This window comes from Macrobrachium rosenbergii, chromosome 21 (assembly GCF_040412425.1).
Source record: "Macrobrachium rosenbergii isolate ZJJX-2024 chromosome 21, ASM4041242v1, whole genome shotgun sequence".
NCBI classification, from domain to species: domain Eukaryota; kingdom Metazoa; phylum Arthropoda; class Malacostraca; order Decapoda; family Palaemonidae; genus Macrobrachium; species Macrobrachium rosenbergii.
This window is the reverse complement of record NC_089761.1, coordinates 20,485,141-20,504,726: the sequence shown is the minus strand read 5'-3', so window position 1 is coordinate 20,504,726 and position 19,586 is coordinate 20,485,141. Positions and strand designations below refer to the sequence as shown.

The window sequence follows — 19,586 nt, the reverse complement described above, 5'->3', positions numbered from 1 at the left end:
TTTGTTTTAGCGCTGAATGAACTCTAGGTCCCAGTTTTCCACTGTACTGTTTACGCTCTGTCCTTAAGCAATGTTGTGCTGGTTGATGAAATCCCATACTGTATTGGAACAGTTTTGTTTTTAGCAATTGTTAAGCACATTTGGAGCAGGAGGACAGTTCTTGTCTTATAAATTCAGTGTAACGGTACCTCTGATTCAACACTAGTTCATTTGATGTAACTTCTTTATTCTTGCTCAGGTAATACAGCTAACTAGTTTGCTAAGGTGATGCAGCCAACTAGTCTGGATAAGGTGATGCAGCCAACTAGTCTGGATCTGTCTATTTGAAAATTTTGAAGGACAGCTGAGTGAAGGAAGATTCTTGTGAAGCTAGTTGTAGAGGTAATGACTGACATTTAGACAGCAATGAGAAACTTATGCCAGGGTCAGGGGAAAGAACATAGCTTTGGATGGAGAGGTTTATAAAAGATGGAATTAATAGCTTTGGATGGAGAAGTTTATAAAAAATGGAATTAATAGTTAGGTGTTTATTAGAAACTTGAAGATAAAATTTGAAATGTGGTATAGGCCCATGTTACAAAATAACACACAACAAATTTAACATTAACCACAACTTATATTGATTCACTTATACCTAGACATTTTGCTTCTTGCATGGCCTCTAGATGTTTTATGCAGCAACTTATTTGCTGTTTCATGCATCGTCTTCGGTGATGCAAGATGCATTTCACCTCCTGGAATGACAGGTTGGCAGGTGATCCACTTGTAGTTGGTATCCACTTGTAGTTGGTTGATGTGACATTGGGTAACCATACCAGCAGACGGCAAAACCTGCATTTTTGTACACGTTTAATCTCGGTCTACAATGCAGCCTTCACCTATTGCCAACTGCCCTAAAGTTATCTTGGTTTGTCTCTTTCAATTTTTTCTTTTCTTCAGCATCTCCCATGGGCCATCCAGTGATTCGCCTTTGCCATGGTTTCTTTACCCTAGTATTTCTGATTCTTCTTCTGTTTCAGGGTCAGTGTTGCATTTTTCAGTTAAGGGACAACTGTAATGCCTGCTGTTAGTGCATTACCAGGGATATAATGTCTTCTAGTGTCAAGTTGTTTTATACGTTACTTCTGCTGTACTGTCTAATACAGTTCACTCATCATCATCATCATCATTCATCCTTGCCTTGGACAGCAGTCTTTCAAATTCAGTAGTGCCTTCATTTACAGTAGCCATTCCGCCAACTTACACTGTGCTGTTGACTTGCATCTTCCTTGTTCATGGTTTTCCTTCGAAGATCATAGGTATTTTCAAAGACATCTGAATCAAGTTATGAGAGGACTAGGTCTTAAGCTTCAAGCAATGTCAGCCTCTGGTTAACCCTAACTACCATCATTTATTATGTATGCAACTGCTGTTTCACCTTGGGTTTGCTTTGTATGCTCTCAGTTTGCCCATCAGGGAGCTGAGCCTTTTCCAAGATGTTGCAGCCTTGCACCACCAGACAATGAAAATTGCCCGAGTCTTCTAGCAGTCCTCAGCCTTATCGAAGAACCAGGTATGACTCTTGGACACTGCAGCATGAGAGTCTTGATTGGGTTGGTGTCATTTTCAAGATATCTAACAAGACCCAGAAGATGAGGATGGTCAAATAATTTTTCACCATTATTGAGAATGTTTTTGGAGAATGAGGAGCCTTAGTAGTAGCTGAGGATGTGATGCTGAGACCAAGGAGGATGGTCAAGTAATTTTTCACCATTATTGAGAATGTTTTTGGAGAATGAGGAGCCTTAGTAGTAGCTGAGGATGTGATGCTGAGACCAAGGAGGATGGTCAAGTAATTTTTTCACCATTATTGAGAATGTTTTGGAGAATGAGGCCTTAGTAGTAGCTGAGGATGTGATGCTGAGACCAAGGAGGATGGTCAAGTAATTTTTCACCATTATTGAGAATGTTTTTGGAGAATGAGGAGCCTTAGTAGTAGCCAAGGATGTGATGCCGAGACCAAGGAGCTGTGATACCAACCCATGATACAGTCTGTGGGACCTCATTGTTATTTTTGTTAAGGATTAGTACTTCATAATGTTTTTTCATAGTTCAGATGTATTCTCAGTTGTGGTATCTACTCAACTATATAGCCCATCATTAAGGGGACCCGCCTGCTTCTCTATGGATTGCGTATTACAATTGTTAAGGATTCTACAGGGAATCCTTACCTTTGCTAAATTGGCAGGGCTGGGTCATTAAGGTTTAAACTTCCATTTGGAACCCATCTGCTCTTCCTCTCCCATAAATGTGGTTGTATTTTCTTCATGTCCATATGATCCTGTACAAGTTCGTGCATATGGAGAGGGCACTAGGTTTAAGGACCTCTTCAAACCCTTGTTGGTGGTGTACCTTTGCTGCTTGCAGGTTGTTCGCCTACTTGATTATAATCATTATGATTGTCTATGTTCCTCTTATTCTGTGCCTGACTATAGACTCCTTAACCATGTCCATGATCTTCTTAGGCCGTACCTAACTATTTATACTCCTTAACCAAATTGTTACTTCATAAGGCAGCTTGTTGGCACCCAGATCAGAACCTGTAAAATAAAAGCATGTATGTTGTAAAATCATCTTGTAAGAACGATTTGGTAAATAATGGGAGAGGCCTGTTTTAGATAGCATATGCCTTGATATTGTTGAGTTACAAGAATTTTTTTTTGTGGATTAGTCTTAAAAATGTTGGCAGTTCATATATAACATCTAGGCCTATTGACAGTATCTAAGCAACAAATAACTGGACAAATATATAATAAATAATCTATTGTATTTCAGCTTGGTAAAGAAGTATGTATAGATTTGAAACCTCAGCCTGAAGATAAAACCAAACCAGAAGAGAAAAAAGCAAGATGGGAAACACAGTTGCCTACTTTCAATCCCGAAGAAATGTCATTGGAGAAGTTTCAGAAGAAAATGATGAAGAAAGCACGAAAAGAAAAGAACAGGAACGTTAAAAGAATAGATGGGTTATTGGAAGGAGTGGATAGTTTAACATGTGGTGAAGACTATGATTTTGCCGAGTATTTTGGTTAAATATATGTATATTTATAACTGATATAAGTTTCTTTTCCCTGTGGTGTAAAAATTTGATGAGTATTTTGACCAAAGTTTACATTAAAGTTGTTTTCACTGTGGTTCTAGTTGTATTGGCTCTACAGGAATGTTAATGTAAAACTTGAATAAAATTTTAATAAATGGCTCACTAACTTGAGAACCAGCAGAAAATGGATCATCATATTGAACATTTCATTGTTAAGGTTCACAAGACAAGGAATTATTTTAAGTTCTTTGATACAGGCTAAACTGTGGGAAATTTTCTATGCAGTTCTGTATAAATAATCAACACATTAGACAAGTGGTAGACTAGGTAGTTTGAAATACTAAACTACACTGTTAAGTTGAATGAATCTCTCGGTACCTCTAACAATCACCACAAAATGAATGCATCTCCCAGTACCTCTACCAACCAGGACAAGAATAGCTAGCATAAAACCTTTTACTTTACAAGAAACAATACTTAGTACCTGTCTGAAATTTTTTTTTATCCAAAGGCTTCATCACTTCATTTACTACTATGGCTACTGTGGAAGGGTAATGACAGAATGGCCAAGATGAAACTTGTTTGTACAATCAGAAATGGCATTTATGACCTACAACAAATTTGTTCTTAAACAGGATATGCTTGTCTCATGTCTAATGTTGTCAAGAAAATCTGATACATCATCATCATCATGAGCTGGTGAAATATAGTTATGAAAATGTGTATTTTGTGCTTATCAGTAATTGCATGATCACTACTACTATTTTACATTTACGCATGTAAAAGTCACACCTACTAAATACACATACTGCAATGCAAATTTAATAAAGTAATACCTCAGTGACTTAGGATGAAAATATTAATTTTATGGTGACAAACAATGTCAGATGAAAATAACAAACTGTTCTTGTGCTATTTATAAATAATAACAAATAATTTAAACCAGACCACTAAGCTAGCATTCTAACTTATTTCATATATTGCCACTTTAATTGGATAAAAATATTAAAGGATTATGACAATTTCTTTGAAACTTTTGTTTTGGATAACTGATACACTAACTGGACAGGTGTTTTTACAAGCAAAAAAAGGTAAAACAAAACTATATAGCCTAACCAATTTTAATAGTGTAAAACAAAATTGCACTGATAGTCTAATCAATCTAAATAATCATGGTAATAAGGCAACAAAATGACAAGGCTAAACAACTTAAAGTTGCCATCTTCACTTATGTGAAAAACAATTGGAAAAGACCCCAAATTTGAACTTGCAGAAATCCATTGCAACGCAGGATGTGTACTTGAAATGTCAAGCCAACAAGTGACAGGATACATAAAAACTTTTGAATTAAGAACCTCATTATTGCTTACTTGATTTAAACTGCAGGAACTTAGATTTGAGTTCATTCTCTGCCATATTTCCATTTCCACATACAGGCATTATGAATTTCTTTCTCTAATAGTCAAGTTACAAGGGGGCATGAGATGATTGTTAAGTTACAAGAGGGCATGGGATGACAGCCGTGCAAGATATAAAAAAAAATAAAATGGATAAAAAACTACAACTGGTTTTTAGGTGCCACTGGTCAAGTATTATTATCAGTTATTTGCCTAATTTACCAAACAACTGCTTAGTCATACAAACCATATCAAAACTTTTTCACACTATTACCCTATTATAAAAAAACAGAGCCAGCGTGAGATGTATAAAATGTAGCAAAAACTAAGTCTAAAACCTAAGAGCATCAAGTCTCTCTTACATTTTTACAAGGTTTTGTGTAAACTGAACAAAACATCTCCAGATGCAAGTAATTCAACTCATGGAAACTTAAGAACAACTGATTCTGATGCTCTGCAATAATTCACAAGCCTCAGGCACTGATAAACAACAAATTACCTATTTTAAAACAACCTACAGAGGAAAGACTATTTTCCGTACACCTACATGGAGAGATGAAAAATCTGAACACAAATTAAACTACGCTTTATTCTCACATCAGTACTGCAATTTAGTAACATACATAAGAAAAACTTGTCCATTTTCCAATAACACCAATGTTTTTTCAATAACACCAATGTTTTAAGTGTATCAAACAAACCACTGCCTCATCTATACTTAGCTGACAAGGTGACTAAACTATCAGCTCTGCATTAAGATGGTTCACCAAGAAAGAATTACCATATGGAAAAATTCTAGGTTGCAATTTCGATGGCCACTGTGTCTGTATAACATTTTAACATCATAATCTTTCCAGCGTTGTAGTTAGTCATAGTTATAAGCCATTTTTTAAATGTTCTTTAATGTGTTGATTAAGTGCCAATCAATTTCATTAAGCCATTATCTGAAAAGGGTATAGAGTTGACAAAAAATTGCACAACCAATACAACAAATCTGCCTTCTAAGGCATTTCCAAAACCTGTGCTGGCCTGTGGAGTAGGCATGGTGTCTAATTAAGCAGATGACAATAAGGTAAAAAAAAAGGCAGGCTGGCAGTCGAAAAAGAAATTCTAATGCAAAAGTTAATGGATGGTAGCAATCCACCAGAATGGTGGAGAGTTAAAGATTATGGTAAAAGATACTTCACATCATGTATCTCCTCGCCATTATAGCTAAGATCCAAGACCAACCATTCACATACCTTGGAAAAGTCAGCTGAACAATTTTTTGAGTTCGTCACACTCAAAAAAAGTTAACCTAGTTTAACTGACCATACAAAATCTAAATGAGTGCCGGAAGAGCAGAGCTTAGTCTGTAGCAAGTAAGTTATTATGGATATGAAAGGTCACTGTCTCTTCATTACAGTGGAGTACTGTTGATATTTTCTACTATATTTCCCCTTCTGAAACCATATGTACCACCTGTCCACAAAGTATTATGAGTACTGAAATTGCCAGGTAGTAGGAATCGAAAGGGAAGCTGAAAAATAAATAAATATTTTCGCTATACCACACCTGGGAGGAAGGTACAGGGATCAGTGTTGTTTTTCTAAATCACATCAATATTTTCAGCTCGCATCGTTCAAGATAAAATACTGCAAAGACTATGTGCAATAATTACATTACCACCATGGGCACAGTCACCAATACGAGAAAGGTTGAAAACAGCATGACTCAATCCAAGACTGAAAGAGGGAGCAGGACACTCCGAAACTGTATGTGCCTCTGAAAATATTCGTTTTCCAATTTGTGGTTTTTTCAAATTTCAAAGGTCAATGCTCTGTATCATCATTTTGATAACAGGCATGTGTTGAATCAGGGCTATTATTAACCCCATCAGTTTTCATTTAGCACTACCTATACTTATGTATTCTGTGCTTGCAATTTCTAGGAGTCCTGTTGAAACAAATTTTGGGGAAAGAACATTTTTATAGTGAAAAAATCTACCAGCAGGATGCTAACCCACAGGATCATGAATTTTTAAAACAAACACAGCACTCCTGTTTGCTCAAATGCTTCAATTTCAGTGCGATCATATTCATAACATTTAAAAAACTGGCTTGATCTATGTATGAAATTCTTTAACTCTGATGGGCAGATGTACAACAGCTATGTAGTAAGACAAACTTTTGGAAGAGAAAGTCAGTAAGATTATGCTTTTTTTACCACTTAATTGAATAAATGCAAAGAGAATAGATATATATTTAAAATTTCTTCCTCAGAGAAGTTGCCAAGGTCTTTCCTGAAAAAGACCTCTATTTTTAGCAATGAAGAATGTGAGGGGTTAAGTGCTTCAGTGTTTAAGTCAATCTGGAGGTAGCTTTTAAAGTTAGCCAGGAAACGTACCTATGTATCACTACCCTCTTGACTGAATGTTCTTTACCATAGTGTTTAATGACCCAAGTGGGAAGTTGCTGTTCTTCTATGGACATTCAGGACTCGTATGAACTTAGACTGTGTCATGTCCAAGGTGGAGCATTTTTTGTGGTTACCCGAGTTGACATATCAATAGTTTTGGGATAAAATCATAGTCCTTGTCCAGGACTTCATGGAAATCAATGATCCGAATTTAGCAATAAAAATCTGATTGTTTCCCTTAAAAGTAAATAAAAGCTCGACTTGCAGAAGCAGTATCTGAGAAAGTAACTCAAGTTTCAAGTTTAATCCTTTGCACTAAGCCATACAGTTTCATGCTATTAGATAAAGGTTCAGAGACTGATGAGTTTGGGATACATATGCAATACAATGCATGTATATTTTCATTTACATCGCAAATGATTTTATCACTGGTGTCATGGAAGTCAATAAAGTCTTGAGTGTGACACCTCATTCTGAGGACTCCCTCAGGCTCACATGGTGCCTGGGCTAGGCTATAATGAACTAGTTACATCCCACTCATATGATCAAGTGTATGTAACCAGTTCTGCTTCAGGTACCAACAAACCTAGCATAAATGGATCCACCTATGCAAACGTGTGAAAACCTGCTGGGCATTGAACCTGATAACTGTCCCATCAAAGATGAAGAAGAGGTACCTCTGAGATTCCTGATGGAAGGGTATTTGGAAGTAAGCTATACAGCATTCAGATCTGCCAAAAGCATGAAGTCACCTTAAATGATACAAGCCGACATGGAAATGAAGTTATCAACCCAAATTGAACTTGACAAACAAACCCATTCAGTGGTGAGAGGTCAATGACCACTCTCCAGCCTTAGCTACTTTATCCACCAGGGAAGGATGACTAGAGAAGCCTGGAGTAGCCACCTCTAGCTTCCACTGCATCTTCATTCAGCACTGTCTATACCGCTGCAGTCAGTGCACATGAACTGGATGATCCTGGAGAATAAATTGGAAATGGGAAGAGTCTGTGGCAAAGGGGCATTGGTCCTAGAAGGGCGCATAATGACACCCCTTGCTGCACATGGAAATTGGCAAGGGTTACTCAGCTGATGCCCAGCTCTGACGGACTGGTCAGAGTTGTGAAGTTACAGGCCAGCAATGGAGAGACAACTTGGTCAGCTGACAAACTTTATCTGCTGGAGGCCAGAAGATGTGTATATGGTAGATGCTGTGGAACAGAATTTAGAACAATCAAAATTCTGAAAGCTATCAAGCAGGAGAAATGAGACCAAAGCGAAGAGCCGCCACCTACTCAAGGTGATTCTCGCAGCAGTTAATTAATGATGAAGCTGTTTAACCTAACATAAAACACAGTTCTGTGTTATCTCCCCCAAGGAGAAGGTTGTAAATTTATTTGTACATATTATTATTAACTTTCTAACTTAACACAATCACTGCTAAGAGTAATGAATAACTATACATGTACTCTGTTTTCTTTAGTGAGCCTAGCAGAATTCTTAGCATTTTTTTTATATACTTTGATTAATTTTACTTGGCATTCGGCAAATATTATTAGACTGATTTAATAAATATAGAGATGACTGCTCTTTTAAATTAGTAAAGAAATTAATTTAGGGAGTGATAAGAACCATTGACCTGGCATGCCTTTTGGCAGGCTTAGGCCAAGGGCGGCCAAACTCGGCCACTGTAGATTCAAGAGGCATGCCACACACACGTATTCACGTTAACTTCGACTTGAAAGTACAATTTGCTTGGTGTAGTGTTATAAAACTTGATAACACGAAGACCTTTGGTTTCTATGTCCCCCTTATTCTTGTTTACCTATCCTAACCCAATATCCTTTCCAAATCCTTATTTACAACCAAAAAATTGAAGTGGCCTTCCATTCCCTTTGTCATCAGAACGTGATGGTAAGCAGCATAAATTTTACCAATGTACAGATTTATTTCCAGGACCATAACTTGAGGTCATTGGTTTTACTAACCAAATAGATGGGATTTGTTTCAGTACTGCGTTAAATTAAGATCAGTGTGTTCAAACTTTAGGCTAACTATAATATACTGTAGGTCAATATACTATTCCTAGGCCAGGTCACAACTGTCTTGGGCAAGCAATTCAAGTTTACCGTCGGCCGATAGGAAGCAGTTTCATCAATTAAAGTTTTACTTGCTTGTTTTAAAGCCATAATAAACTGTTTTGCCTTTCTTTACTTCTAGGGGTGTTTTATTTAATTAGGCTGTTATAATAATATTGGAGCTTATAAGAAAATTGTGCATAGGCTTAGACTGAACAATTTTACATAGATGTGCATAATTATATGAGCGTAATAGAATAATTTGCCCAAATTAGGCCTGTCTGCATATTTGCCTTTAGATTTGGTATTTAGCCTACTCTGCCTTAACTTTACTTTAACTTGGTCGAAACTTACTTGAATTTCTTGACCTAACAAACTTGCCTGGAATTCTTATGGCGTTGGTTTAATTAACTCTTAAATCCCCTTTAGTTTAATTGAGCTTACCAAAAATTTACTCTAACCTGAATTTAATTACTTAAATTTACGAAGCAATTTATAAATCCTTTTGACTTCCTGGCACAAGTCTAAAAGCACGTTAAGTGCACGGAAGAATTGTGTGCTTAACAGCCCATCCTTTACTGTTTGGAGAATGTTCAGTGGAAGGAATTACCCTTGTAATTGATAGTGTGAGGAATAAAGGACCTCTAGAACTGAGAAGTTCGACAGCAAAGCACATCTGCTGCATATTGGTGGTGCTGTTCAGCGAACCTGGTTGCTCTCGGCAAATAAAGGGGATCAGGGATCAATTGCGAATGTGAAAGGTCTCTGTTGAAATACAACTTAAGAAAAAGTGACAAACAACAGACCATCTGTTGATGGTCTAAGTCATAACTACGTACAGTAGAGCCTCAGTCCTCAACGCTAATCTGTTCCAGAAGAAGCGTCAAGACTTGATTTAGTCAAATTCTGAATCAATTTCTCTCATAAGAAATAACTGAAAATGGATTAATCCATTCCTGACCACCAGTCATTACCCCAACCCTACCTTTATATACAAAACATTACACAAATTACAATTAAATAAGTTCAGAGTTGAATAACTTATCGTATCAGAAGGACTTTTTACATTTTTAAATGCATACTGTATCAAATTGGCCTATAACCAATGTACCGTATTGCCAATGGTAGACAGAGTGCCATAGGCTAGGCTAGGTAACATAGGCACTACCAGAAATGTACTGTAACGGTACACACGAAAACTGTTGTTAATAACGATAACATTGAAAAACAAGCCTGATTATTACAGTAAATTAATAATACAGTATTTATAAGCCGAATTACTATATGTCTATCATAAAATTTAGAAAAATTTCCTAAATTACGTCGGCACTCGGCAGCTTGTGGCATGAGCAGATGTAAACAAACCACAGTGCTACCCTGGTGGTGTATCGCGGTACTAATTACATAAACGTTGTTTACGTTCAGTATTTATGGTAAATTTCATACAGAGTCTACTGGAATAGTGTACAAAATCACTGTAAAACATCTTTCAGTAAATATTATGATACCCTAACATACTGGGACCCATGATAGGATGAAAATTCAGTGCAGAAAGCCAAAAAAATTATGATATACCTGTACAAGCGTGTACTTCTCCAAACAGCAGCAGCAGTAGCGTGTGTGGGCTTTATATGCTTTTAAATATGCGTGGGAAGAATGCCACCAACAACGCCAACTAGCGGCAGCCGCCTGAAACTTTTTTCTACAATCATCATATGATTCATCGGGTCGGATTCTGTTTTGTTGTTTGAGCTCTGACGCAAAATTTACTCAACATTTCGCGGCGAAATCCAATTATGTCTAGTTCCAGTATGGTCGAGGACCGGGGTTCTACTGTACTGTTAGGAAACAAACCTACCACCACGAACCACTTTCTAAAAAGGGATAAATCTTTGGCAGAAACAGACAAACACACCGGAGAATAGTATTCCAGTAAGGGGAGTACAAATGACCTAACACAGGTTACACTGATTTTATAACTACAGTATTATAAATATATGAGGCCTTACGAAGTTTCATGAGGCATTTGCTGAAACTTTCATTAGATGATTCTAAAAAGTAAGATGAGAGTCAAAGGTTACACCCAGAATAGTTAAAGCTTCAGATTTGTTCAGCTAAGTTCCATCCACCTGAAGGGCAAGATGGGGTGAGAAATCTGTACGAGATCTCCTAATCACTTGTGTTTTTGTTTTACTGGTGTTCAGCTTCATACCCAACCAACTACACCATTCTCTGATACCCATACCCCACCAATTACACCATTCCCTGATACCCACAAGTGCTGCATCATTGGCATACTGAACAATCTTGTTTTCAAGGCTAACAACCATGTCACTAGTACACACTAAAAATAACAGTGGACCAAGAACACTGCCCTGTGGAACTCCAGACACAATAGGTCTTGGTTCACTAAAAGATTGAAGGAAAGGGGATTGTCCAAAATAGAAATCTGGAGTCCCTCCCTCAAACACACCAAGAATAAGCAGATACAAGGAAGCCTAATGATGGTGAAGACTTGGGCAAACCCCAGGGTGAGTTCAATGGATAACATACTGTAAGGTACTGAGGAGATGCCCTGGTTGCTTCTGGGGCCACTGCTCAAAAATGAACCCTATGACCTTGCAAAGTACTTTTCAAACTCAGCATAGGTTGCAAGGACAAGAGATCCTCAGGTCTGGCAGAAGCCAATACTAAACCTGCCTGCTCTGTGAATCATGATAAATATCTGGAGTACGCCTCAGATGCAATCACATTCCAAAGGTATTAATAATGACTATGCGATCACCTTAGACATCTTCAAGAATTGAGCATGAAGCTAACCAGCCAGGCAGGTTCTGCTGCTTGAGCAAAGTGAGCAATAGTGCAAACAGCCTGTCTAGTATGGAGTAGTACCAAATAGTGCACTGGATGGGCCGATACCAGGCAGTGCATGCACTGATGGACCTTGTCCAGTACCAAGCAGAATACAGCCATGCTTGTAACATTTCAGGGACCAATTGCAAGGATGTGCCCGAGATGTACTTCGCTAGCTCTGCTGAACTAGCACAGCAAACAGTCCAAGGAAGTGTGGACTCGATCCTTCACTCCTCCAAAGAAGCATGAGCATGGTTAAAGTCAGGTTTGTGCTCATCCTCTTCCTAGTCAACCTGCAGTGCACACGATCACCTGCCCTGTGAACTGGTAATGGTACAACCTCAATCTCAACGGAAGAGTGACAACTGCAAGACAACATCTTAGCCTCCTTGCTGAGGAGTTTTGACCTCTTACATCCAAGTATCTCTCTAACCTCTCTCAGGACCACTGAGAACAGAATGGAGGCAGACATCCCCAAATAGACAGAAACAGGGGCTGCAAGAGCAACCAAAACTGAAGAAGCAACAGATGTCTCACATTGCACGGTTAGTCATAAAGGTGACTGCCAAAGCAGTGGTTCCCACTGAGACCAATGGAAGCAAAAGAATGTTTGAATGAAGCCAATGTTTCAAAAGTGCAAAAAAGGAAGGGTCTCCTGAAGTGTTGAAGGTGGTCGAATGCCTTCAGCAGCTTCTTCATCTCCTGAGAATGCTACAGAGGAGTCACAGAAGTGAGAACCAACGTGGGAACTGTGGGGGACATAGGGAACACCCTTGCACCAACTGAAGTTCCAGCAAGAGAGTTCAGGTGGATTCCCATCCAGTCCTCACATACACTCCTTGGACTAAGCAAGGTGGGGACAAGCGCACACCATCCCAAAAGCAGATGTGGGAGTCAAGGCCAGAATATAGCAGGGAAGAATGGCAATGCTGACACCAACGATACCTTTTTCTGCCTGGGCCAATACTTTCTCTACCTGGCAAGTGACCACAAGACACTCTCAACACAGTTCAGAGATTACAAGCGCTCCTGAATTTCACAAAAGGAAAGTTTATGTATGAGGGTCAACAATGACAGAGGACATGACACTTGTAAACACACATTCACACCTTGGGCATCTTTGCTGTCCATTCTTATGAGTCAGAATAATCAAGTGATCAAAAGGAAGACATCAAAGTTACCAATCACTTAAAATAACAACAGCCATGGTGAAGAGTAACATAAGACGACTGTTCAGCATAGCAGCAGAGGAAAAATTGATGCTGTCAGTCAAGTGAATGAATGTTATTCCCACCTCTTAACTCGCCAACCACTTATCAACAAACTAACATCCAGACCAAGTATGACAGAAGGTAATCTATGTAAATGACAAACGTTTGTACTCTTGTAGGAACCATTTTTACACTTATATGATATCTTGTTCTGGTAGAATTTTCCCCAAGTGACATGGAAAAAAAAAAAAAAAGCCTTTCATCCCCTCAGTAATGGGAAATTGTTGTACTAACCTTGTTTTCTCATGGGTGTTGAGCCAGATACCTATGAAGTTGAAGAATGGAGTGTGTGAACCCTCAATTGTAACTTGTATCTTCTTCAAAAAAATTTTTGAGGGGTGGTTGTCTATCAATGGCTTTGCTTGGGGTTCCTCCAAGGTTGGCATATATTCCATGATTTAGATCTGGTACCATGACTGCCTCTACCCTGGCGACCCATTTTCCAAGATTATCACTCTGTTTTTCTTTAGTCCTTGACATCTTACAATGAGGCTCACACCATCACTGAAAATTAAACAGTACTTAAAAACTCCATTCACTTATGAAAACATTACAATAAATACATACTAAGTAACAAGTTTATAAAATCAAGAAAATGGTTATGATAACGTAACGGATATGCTAATGTAGACATGGGTCTCTATTTCAGCATGAAGTCACCAAACATATAACAACTTTATAAAGGATAGGATGAGGGCTGACTATAAAATTTTGCACAATTAACAATTTCTCAGGAAAAATTATGCTGCACTTGGTCACATACCCAGGACAGTATTTTCTGTCTCGAATCTGAGGTTATTTTACAAAATGCTTCTCTAATCAGATCAATAAACTCAATAACAAAAGTACTTGCCTTTCCATTCTATGGAAATTTGTAAATGTACACAAATTCTTCATGCCTATGGCCTAACACTAGAGTCCCATACCAATCAGAAATTCGGAAAGAATAAGTTAAAAGTTTTCAGGCTGTGCCAGTGGACATCCTCAACTCGAAGAGTCCAGATCTGTCATACCAGCTGAATCTCTCAACTGTGCTATTCAAAGGTCAATCTGGAATGCTGTAGCTCATAACCACAAGGTTGGAATCACAATGCTTGGTGACCTAAAGTACCTTTGGCAGTACCCTGCATACCATGACCATTCTCTCCAATCACACACAGGTGTCACTAACCAAAAAGTGCTTCATTATCTTCATAATGTTGCTTCAAAATTTCAAATTAAAAAGTTCCCACAAGTCAAAATTTGATTGGCCCAAGCCAATAAAATCACAAAAAACTCTTCTACCTATAAAGCAATGAGAAAATTAAATAAACATCTTCCTATCTCAAAAGTTTAAAAGGAATTTCTTTATGTTTCTTGAAGTCAATGACAGCACTATGAACAACCTGAATATCAAGTGGACTCATACCACATTCATGACTGTCATGGAAACATGTGATATGAAATGAGCATACTTGTACCATGCATACTGGCTATCACATATATGCCTTACTTCAAAAGTACAGCTCTATACCATACTTTAGTTACAGGCTGAAACATTTAACAATCTTACAAGCACTGACAGGAGTCTTAAATGGTACAGAATGGATGAAAAAATCCTTTATTATTACAATCAATTCGCAAGAGTTTTTGTGACAAACAGCACTGATTAACTTGCGCATATGGAACAACGTACTGTAATTCAAAATTTACAGCATGTACGGAATTCTGGGGAAACATCCAATACCTGGATCTTTCCTAGAGTGACCGCCCCAAGGGTTTTTTGGGGTTGTTATCTAGGAATAATATTTCTTGGGGTCATAATCTTTATGATAGTTACAGTCTTTTGTTTATGCTTTTACGGTAATCCCCAATGGGCTTGTACTAAACATGAGGTGGATGCATACCGGGTTAAAACCCTTGGGGTCACTCTAGGAGAGATCCTAATACTCTTTAAAAAAAAAATCTGGCTCTTCACCATTACTGTTTTGAATGCTGGAGAAGTCTGATGTCCATTGAGTGAAAAGCAAACTGTGGTAAACGCTGCTGCTGTGGCCAACATAGCTTTAAAATAAAGCCATACAAAAATGATCAAACTATACTCACAATTAACTAGTTATTTCAAGCTTGTAAAAATTCTTAACATGTTCCCTGTTAAATGCAAGGTCTTACTGAAATTAAGACTTTACATCTTAGCCTAAGTAGTAAACATAATAAAAAAAAAACTGAATTAAGTACCTGCAGTTAGAAGTCCACAAAAAAAAAAAAAATGGCAATTAGTTATAAATTCCCTCTCGTTGTGCACTACTTGGTATATCTATAGTCAATGAATTACTCTAAAGAATAAGATAATGCATGATCCATAGCAGAAAGCAAGCCTTAGTCTTAGAACTTAATTCACCTTCAAATTTTTGCACAGTTGAAAAAAAGACATTACAGTAAAAGTTTATCCATCCTACTGAGGTGCCCTGAAACTGGGGCTTCAGCATTTCATACACAAAAGATTGAAGTATGCATTACCACAGTCTATGAAAATCATACCCATATAACCAAGAGCAGCATAGTCTTCTAACTATAGTATTAAGCCTGATGATGGGAAATGTCACACTACAAATACATATTCATAGTAATATGAGTATTAGTGGAGAAAAATCCACATATATGTATGGGTACAAATATATTTAGAAATAAAGCTAAACAGTTTTCAAGAATCTATACAGTTCCCCTTTTCTGAACGCTCTGTCTAGCTTTGTTTTTAAATATATTCGTACCAACACAAGTAATTTTTTTCTCCAAATGTCACAAAGTTCACTAGGAAGGCTGCTGCAGCAAACAGTGTGACATATTTTGGCATCAGATTTAATACTATTCAGCTTGCTAAGAGTTTTATCTAGGATACAACTAAAATGTGGAACAGTTTGCCTAGTGAAGTTGCAGAGACTTCTGATCTCAAAATATTTAAGCCATGAGCAAATTCATTCCTACTGTCTACTGATGCCTCTTGAATTTCAGGGGTATCCATTTCATTTTTTATTTTCACAATTATTTATCCTCTCTCTCTCTCTCTCTCTCTCTCTCTCTCTCTCTCTCTCTCTCTCTCTCTCTCTCTCTCTCTCTCTCTCTCTCTCTCTCTCTCTCTCTCTCTCTCTCTCTCTCTCTCTCTCTCTCTCTCTCTCTCTCTCTCTCTCTCTCTCTCTCTCTCTCTCTCTCTCTCTCTCTCTCTGGGTTGAAGATTCAAAGAAAGAAATTAACAGATAACACTGCTACTATAAGATGCAATGTTTTCCTTAAATTCTGCAGTATTCTAGTTTGGACCATCATCTAAATCACTTTTACACAACTAAAAGCTATTCCATATTGCCTACAATGCAGTTTGGTTTCAAAACTGGGACAAAGACATCATCCATTAAGTTTAATATACACATACATAGTTTATATATTAATTGACTAATCTACCTCCAATTCTCTATCATCATGTCTCTCGAAATAATGTAGAAACTTCTAAGACCATGTTAACAGTTTCATCAATACTCTCATGTCCCAATATATTCATCAATTCATTTCATATTGTAGCAGACTACTACCACTCAAAACTGCTTAACAAACCCTCCACTGGAAACAAGCAAGTACATTAGCAAAAGCAACAATGTTATTGCAAAATTTTACTAATTTACTTGTCTGTGGTATGTACAACAGGAAGTGAAGCATTCAAGTAGATAGCATTATCATATGGAAAAAATAGATGGAAGCTGAAATTTGGAAGTCTAACTTTAAGGGAGGAATATCAGTCATAGCATAAAATTCAGTGTATGAATCGCTAGCTACAGGAACTCGTTTTAAAAGACTTTTGGATTATTGTGCCTAATTCTTCCCCTTGCAATACAATCTACACTGACCATGTACAACTTCAAGATGATATCAAGATTCATACACTGAATTTTATGCTATGACTGATATTCCTCCCTTAAAAGTTAGACTTCCAAATTTCAGCTTCCATCTATTTTTTCCATATGATAATGCTATCTACTTGAATGCTTCACTTCCTGTTGTACATACCACAGACAAGTAAATTAGTAAAATTTTGCAATAACATTGTTGCTTTTGCTAATGTACTTGCTTGTTTCCAGTGGAGGGTTTGAAAATTATTCAACTGTCATGGTTTCCTTGAAAACTGGCCAACACCCTAAATGCATGATGTAAAACTTATATTAATAATTATGCATGTAATTTTTTTCCAACTGTATTTCAATAATTACACATATTGTTAAAACAGGTACTGGATCACCATCAAATGTCAAATGGCCCACTTTGGGCCCACTGCCTTTCATTTTTATGGCTAGCCAAATCATAACTCTCAAAAAAAAAAAAAAAAAAAAAAATTATGTAAATTTCATGGATAAAAACAACCATCAAAAAAATTTCTTCGACTAGCTGAAAATAGTTTAAATTCAAACTAAAGGAAGGCAGCCTAATCAGCCTAAAATTTACTATCTTACAATGTCAAATAAACCAGATTAAACATCAAGCGATATTCCATCCTGACTCAGACATTTAATGCAACAGATAAAGACCACGTTGTTACTAACACTGATGCATACAGGTTGGTCACTGAGGGGGAACTAAGTCTATTTCATAAAGGCACATTTAATTTTGGTAGATGGGCACAGTTATTAACAGAGCCTGAATAAGTTTGTATACTAAAATTATTTAATGCAAAAAATGAAAGTGGTCTCTTTCTCTGATATCCTATGCTAGCCTTGCCTACCCTTGATCCTAAGCTAATTTTACTTTTTCAGAGCAACCACTGTATGCAGTGCATTAGCTTTTCAGCAAACAGATTCGCTCCACACTTTACTGCGTGATTATCTTTTGTTTCTTTGCATTTTTTACCTTATTTTAGTAACTAACCAATCATTTTGAAGTTAATTGAGTCCGAATTAACTTCAACTTGAAAGGGTAAGCAGCACTGTAATTACATATAATTTCTTGCCAAATACATAGTTTATTTTACTTACTTCATCTTGTGTTTCACAAATTTTTCTTTATCATACTGTTAGTGCAAAACAAACTGTTTTTCTTCCTTCTAGGTTATATCTAACAATCTTTGCTGGACCCCAGTGGAAACTCCAATCTGAATGCCTCTAGCAATTAGTCTACCTAATACAGTCAACAATTCTACTAATAAGTTAGGTTAGGCCTAATTGGTAGAATTTTGATAACAAGTTAAGTTCTGATGTTAAAAATCCCTCAAGCTCTGAAAGTCTTAGGACAAAATAATTGTCACCACCCAGTTCATGATCCGATGATCAGGCCATCTCAAGTCTTTCCTCTTGTAGAATTTTGAATATCACATTTAACCAAGTTGATGTTTAACACAGGCTTAGTTAGCATTTACAATAATTATGTTTTTCAATCACAATGAATTTACGGGCTCATTACTGGTATTTCAATTTACGGGCTCATTACTGGTATTTCAATTTACGGGCTCATTACTGGTATTTCAATTTACGGGCTCATTACTGGTATTTCAATTTACGGGCTCATTACTGGTATTTCTAAGCATTAGCTCCGCACAGACTGTATGGAACGGTTCTGCAAATATGAGAGCCATTAGGGAACCTTATGTTCAAGAAGGGATTGGCTAAGTAAATCTTTTATAAAAGGAACCATACTAACCTAACGTATCCTACCTAACCTAACCTAGCAGGCCGTGTTACTTAGCAGGGCGGTCCGCCTCCCGGTGAAGGAAACTCTACTTTTCACAAAAATTTCCCCTATAACACTGCGCATGCGCAATAGCATAATTATAATAAATTCTAAGGTTAATTACAGTCGACCAACAAAAATTAACGACCGACAAAAAATAACAGTCGATTCTTGATAAACAAAATACTATACAAAAAGTAAATTTCCAAGGTAATACCCAACCCAGAGTTAATACTTAGTTCTACCACTTTAATAACTATGCGTATGTGCCATACGCCTATAGTAACTAAAAAATTAACACTCAGCTGACACAAGCTACCCGATTTCGTTCACTATTAAACGGAACTGCATGGTTTTTTTCGGAAAATGAAATAACCTAAAACTGTCACAAGCGGCAAGAACGTGTCATGAAGGCAAATGTCGACATGGTAAGATGGTGACCCAATTCTCCTGCAGTTTGATCAGGGTAATACATTTCCATAAAGCACAGCAGTGAGAAATAATTAAATACAGAGGAAAATACAAGGTATATTATGAAAGGGGAAGAACTTGATGGGGCTATTCAAGTCCAGTAGCAGCAACAATAACCTTAATTGCCTAATTTAATTCATAGCTAAAACTGGTTTCATTACTTCCACAGTTTTAACCATTAAGTGGCATCCCTACCTAGATCTACTAAATTTCGCTATTAAGCATATTAAAAGACAGAAACCACAGTTTGCAATGCTTACGGATCTCACTAACTTCCTAGAAACCGGTAATGGGTACCAACAATTGGGTGGCCAAATGACAACTGCCACTTTATTTTGACTCTTGAGTCTTGACT

The 19,586-nt window shown here is 37.3% G+C and overlaps 1 protein-coding gene and 1 long non-coding RNA gene across 3 annotated transcripts in view; one reads left to right on the top strand and one right to left on the bottom strand.

The window, feature by feature from the left end:
- The window catches only part of Ns1 (Nucleostemin 1), a 23,439-nt gene extending 20,348 nt beyond the window's left edge, over positions 1–3,091 (top strand). For both annotated transcript variants that reach the window (XM_067123185.1, XM_067123184.1), the window contains exon 10: positions 2,815–3,091. In XM_067123185.1, coding sequence (XP_066979286.1) covers positions 2,815–3,072 — 258 coding nt within the window. In that variant the 3' untranslated portion in view covers positions 3,073–3,091. The remainder of the gene's footprint in view (positions 1–2,814) is intronic.
- On the bottom strand, positions 513–19,586 carry LOC136849780 (uncharacterized). Its single transcript, XR_010856423.1, has 4 exons — positions 19,492–19,586; positions 13,310–13,579; positions 1,875–2,579; positions 513–1,783 (listed from the first exon to the last, which is right to left on the bottom strand). It is a non-coding gene; the product is annotated as an uncharacterized lncRNA (long non-coding RNA).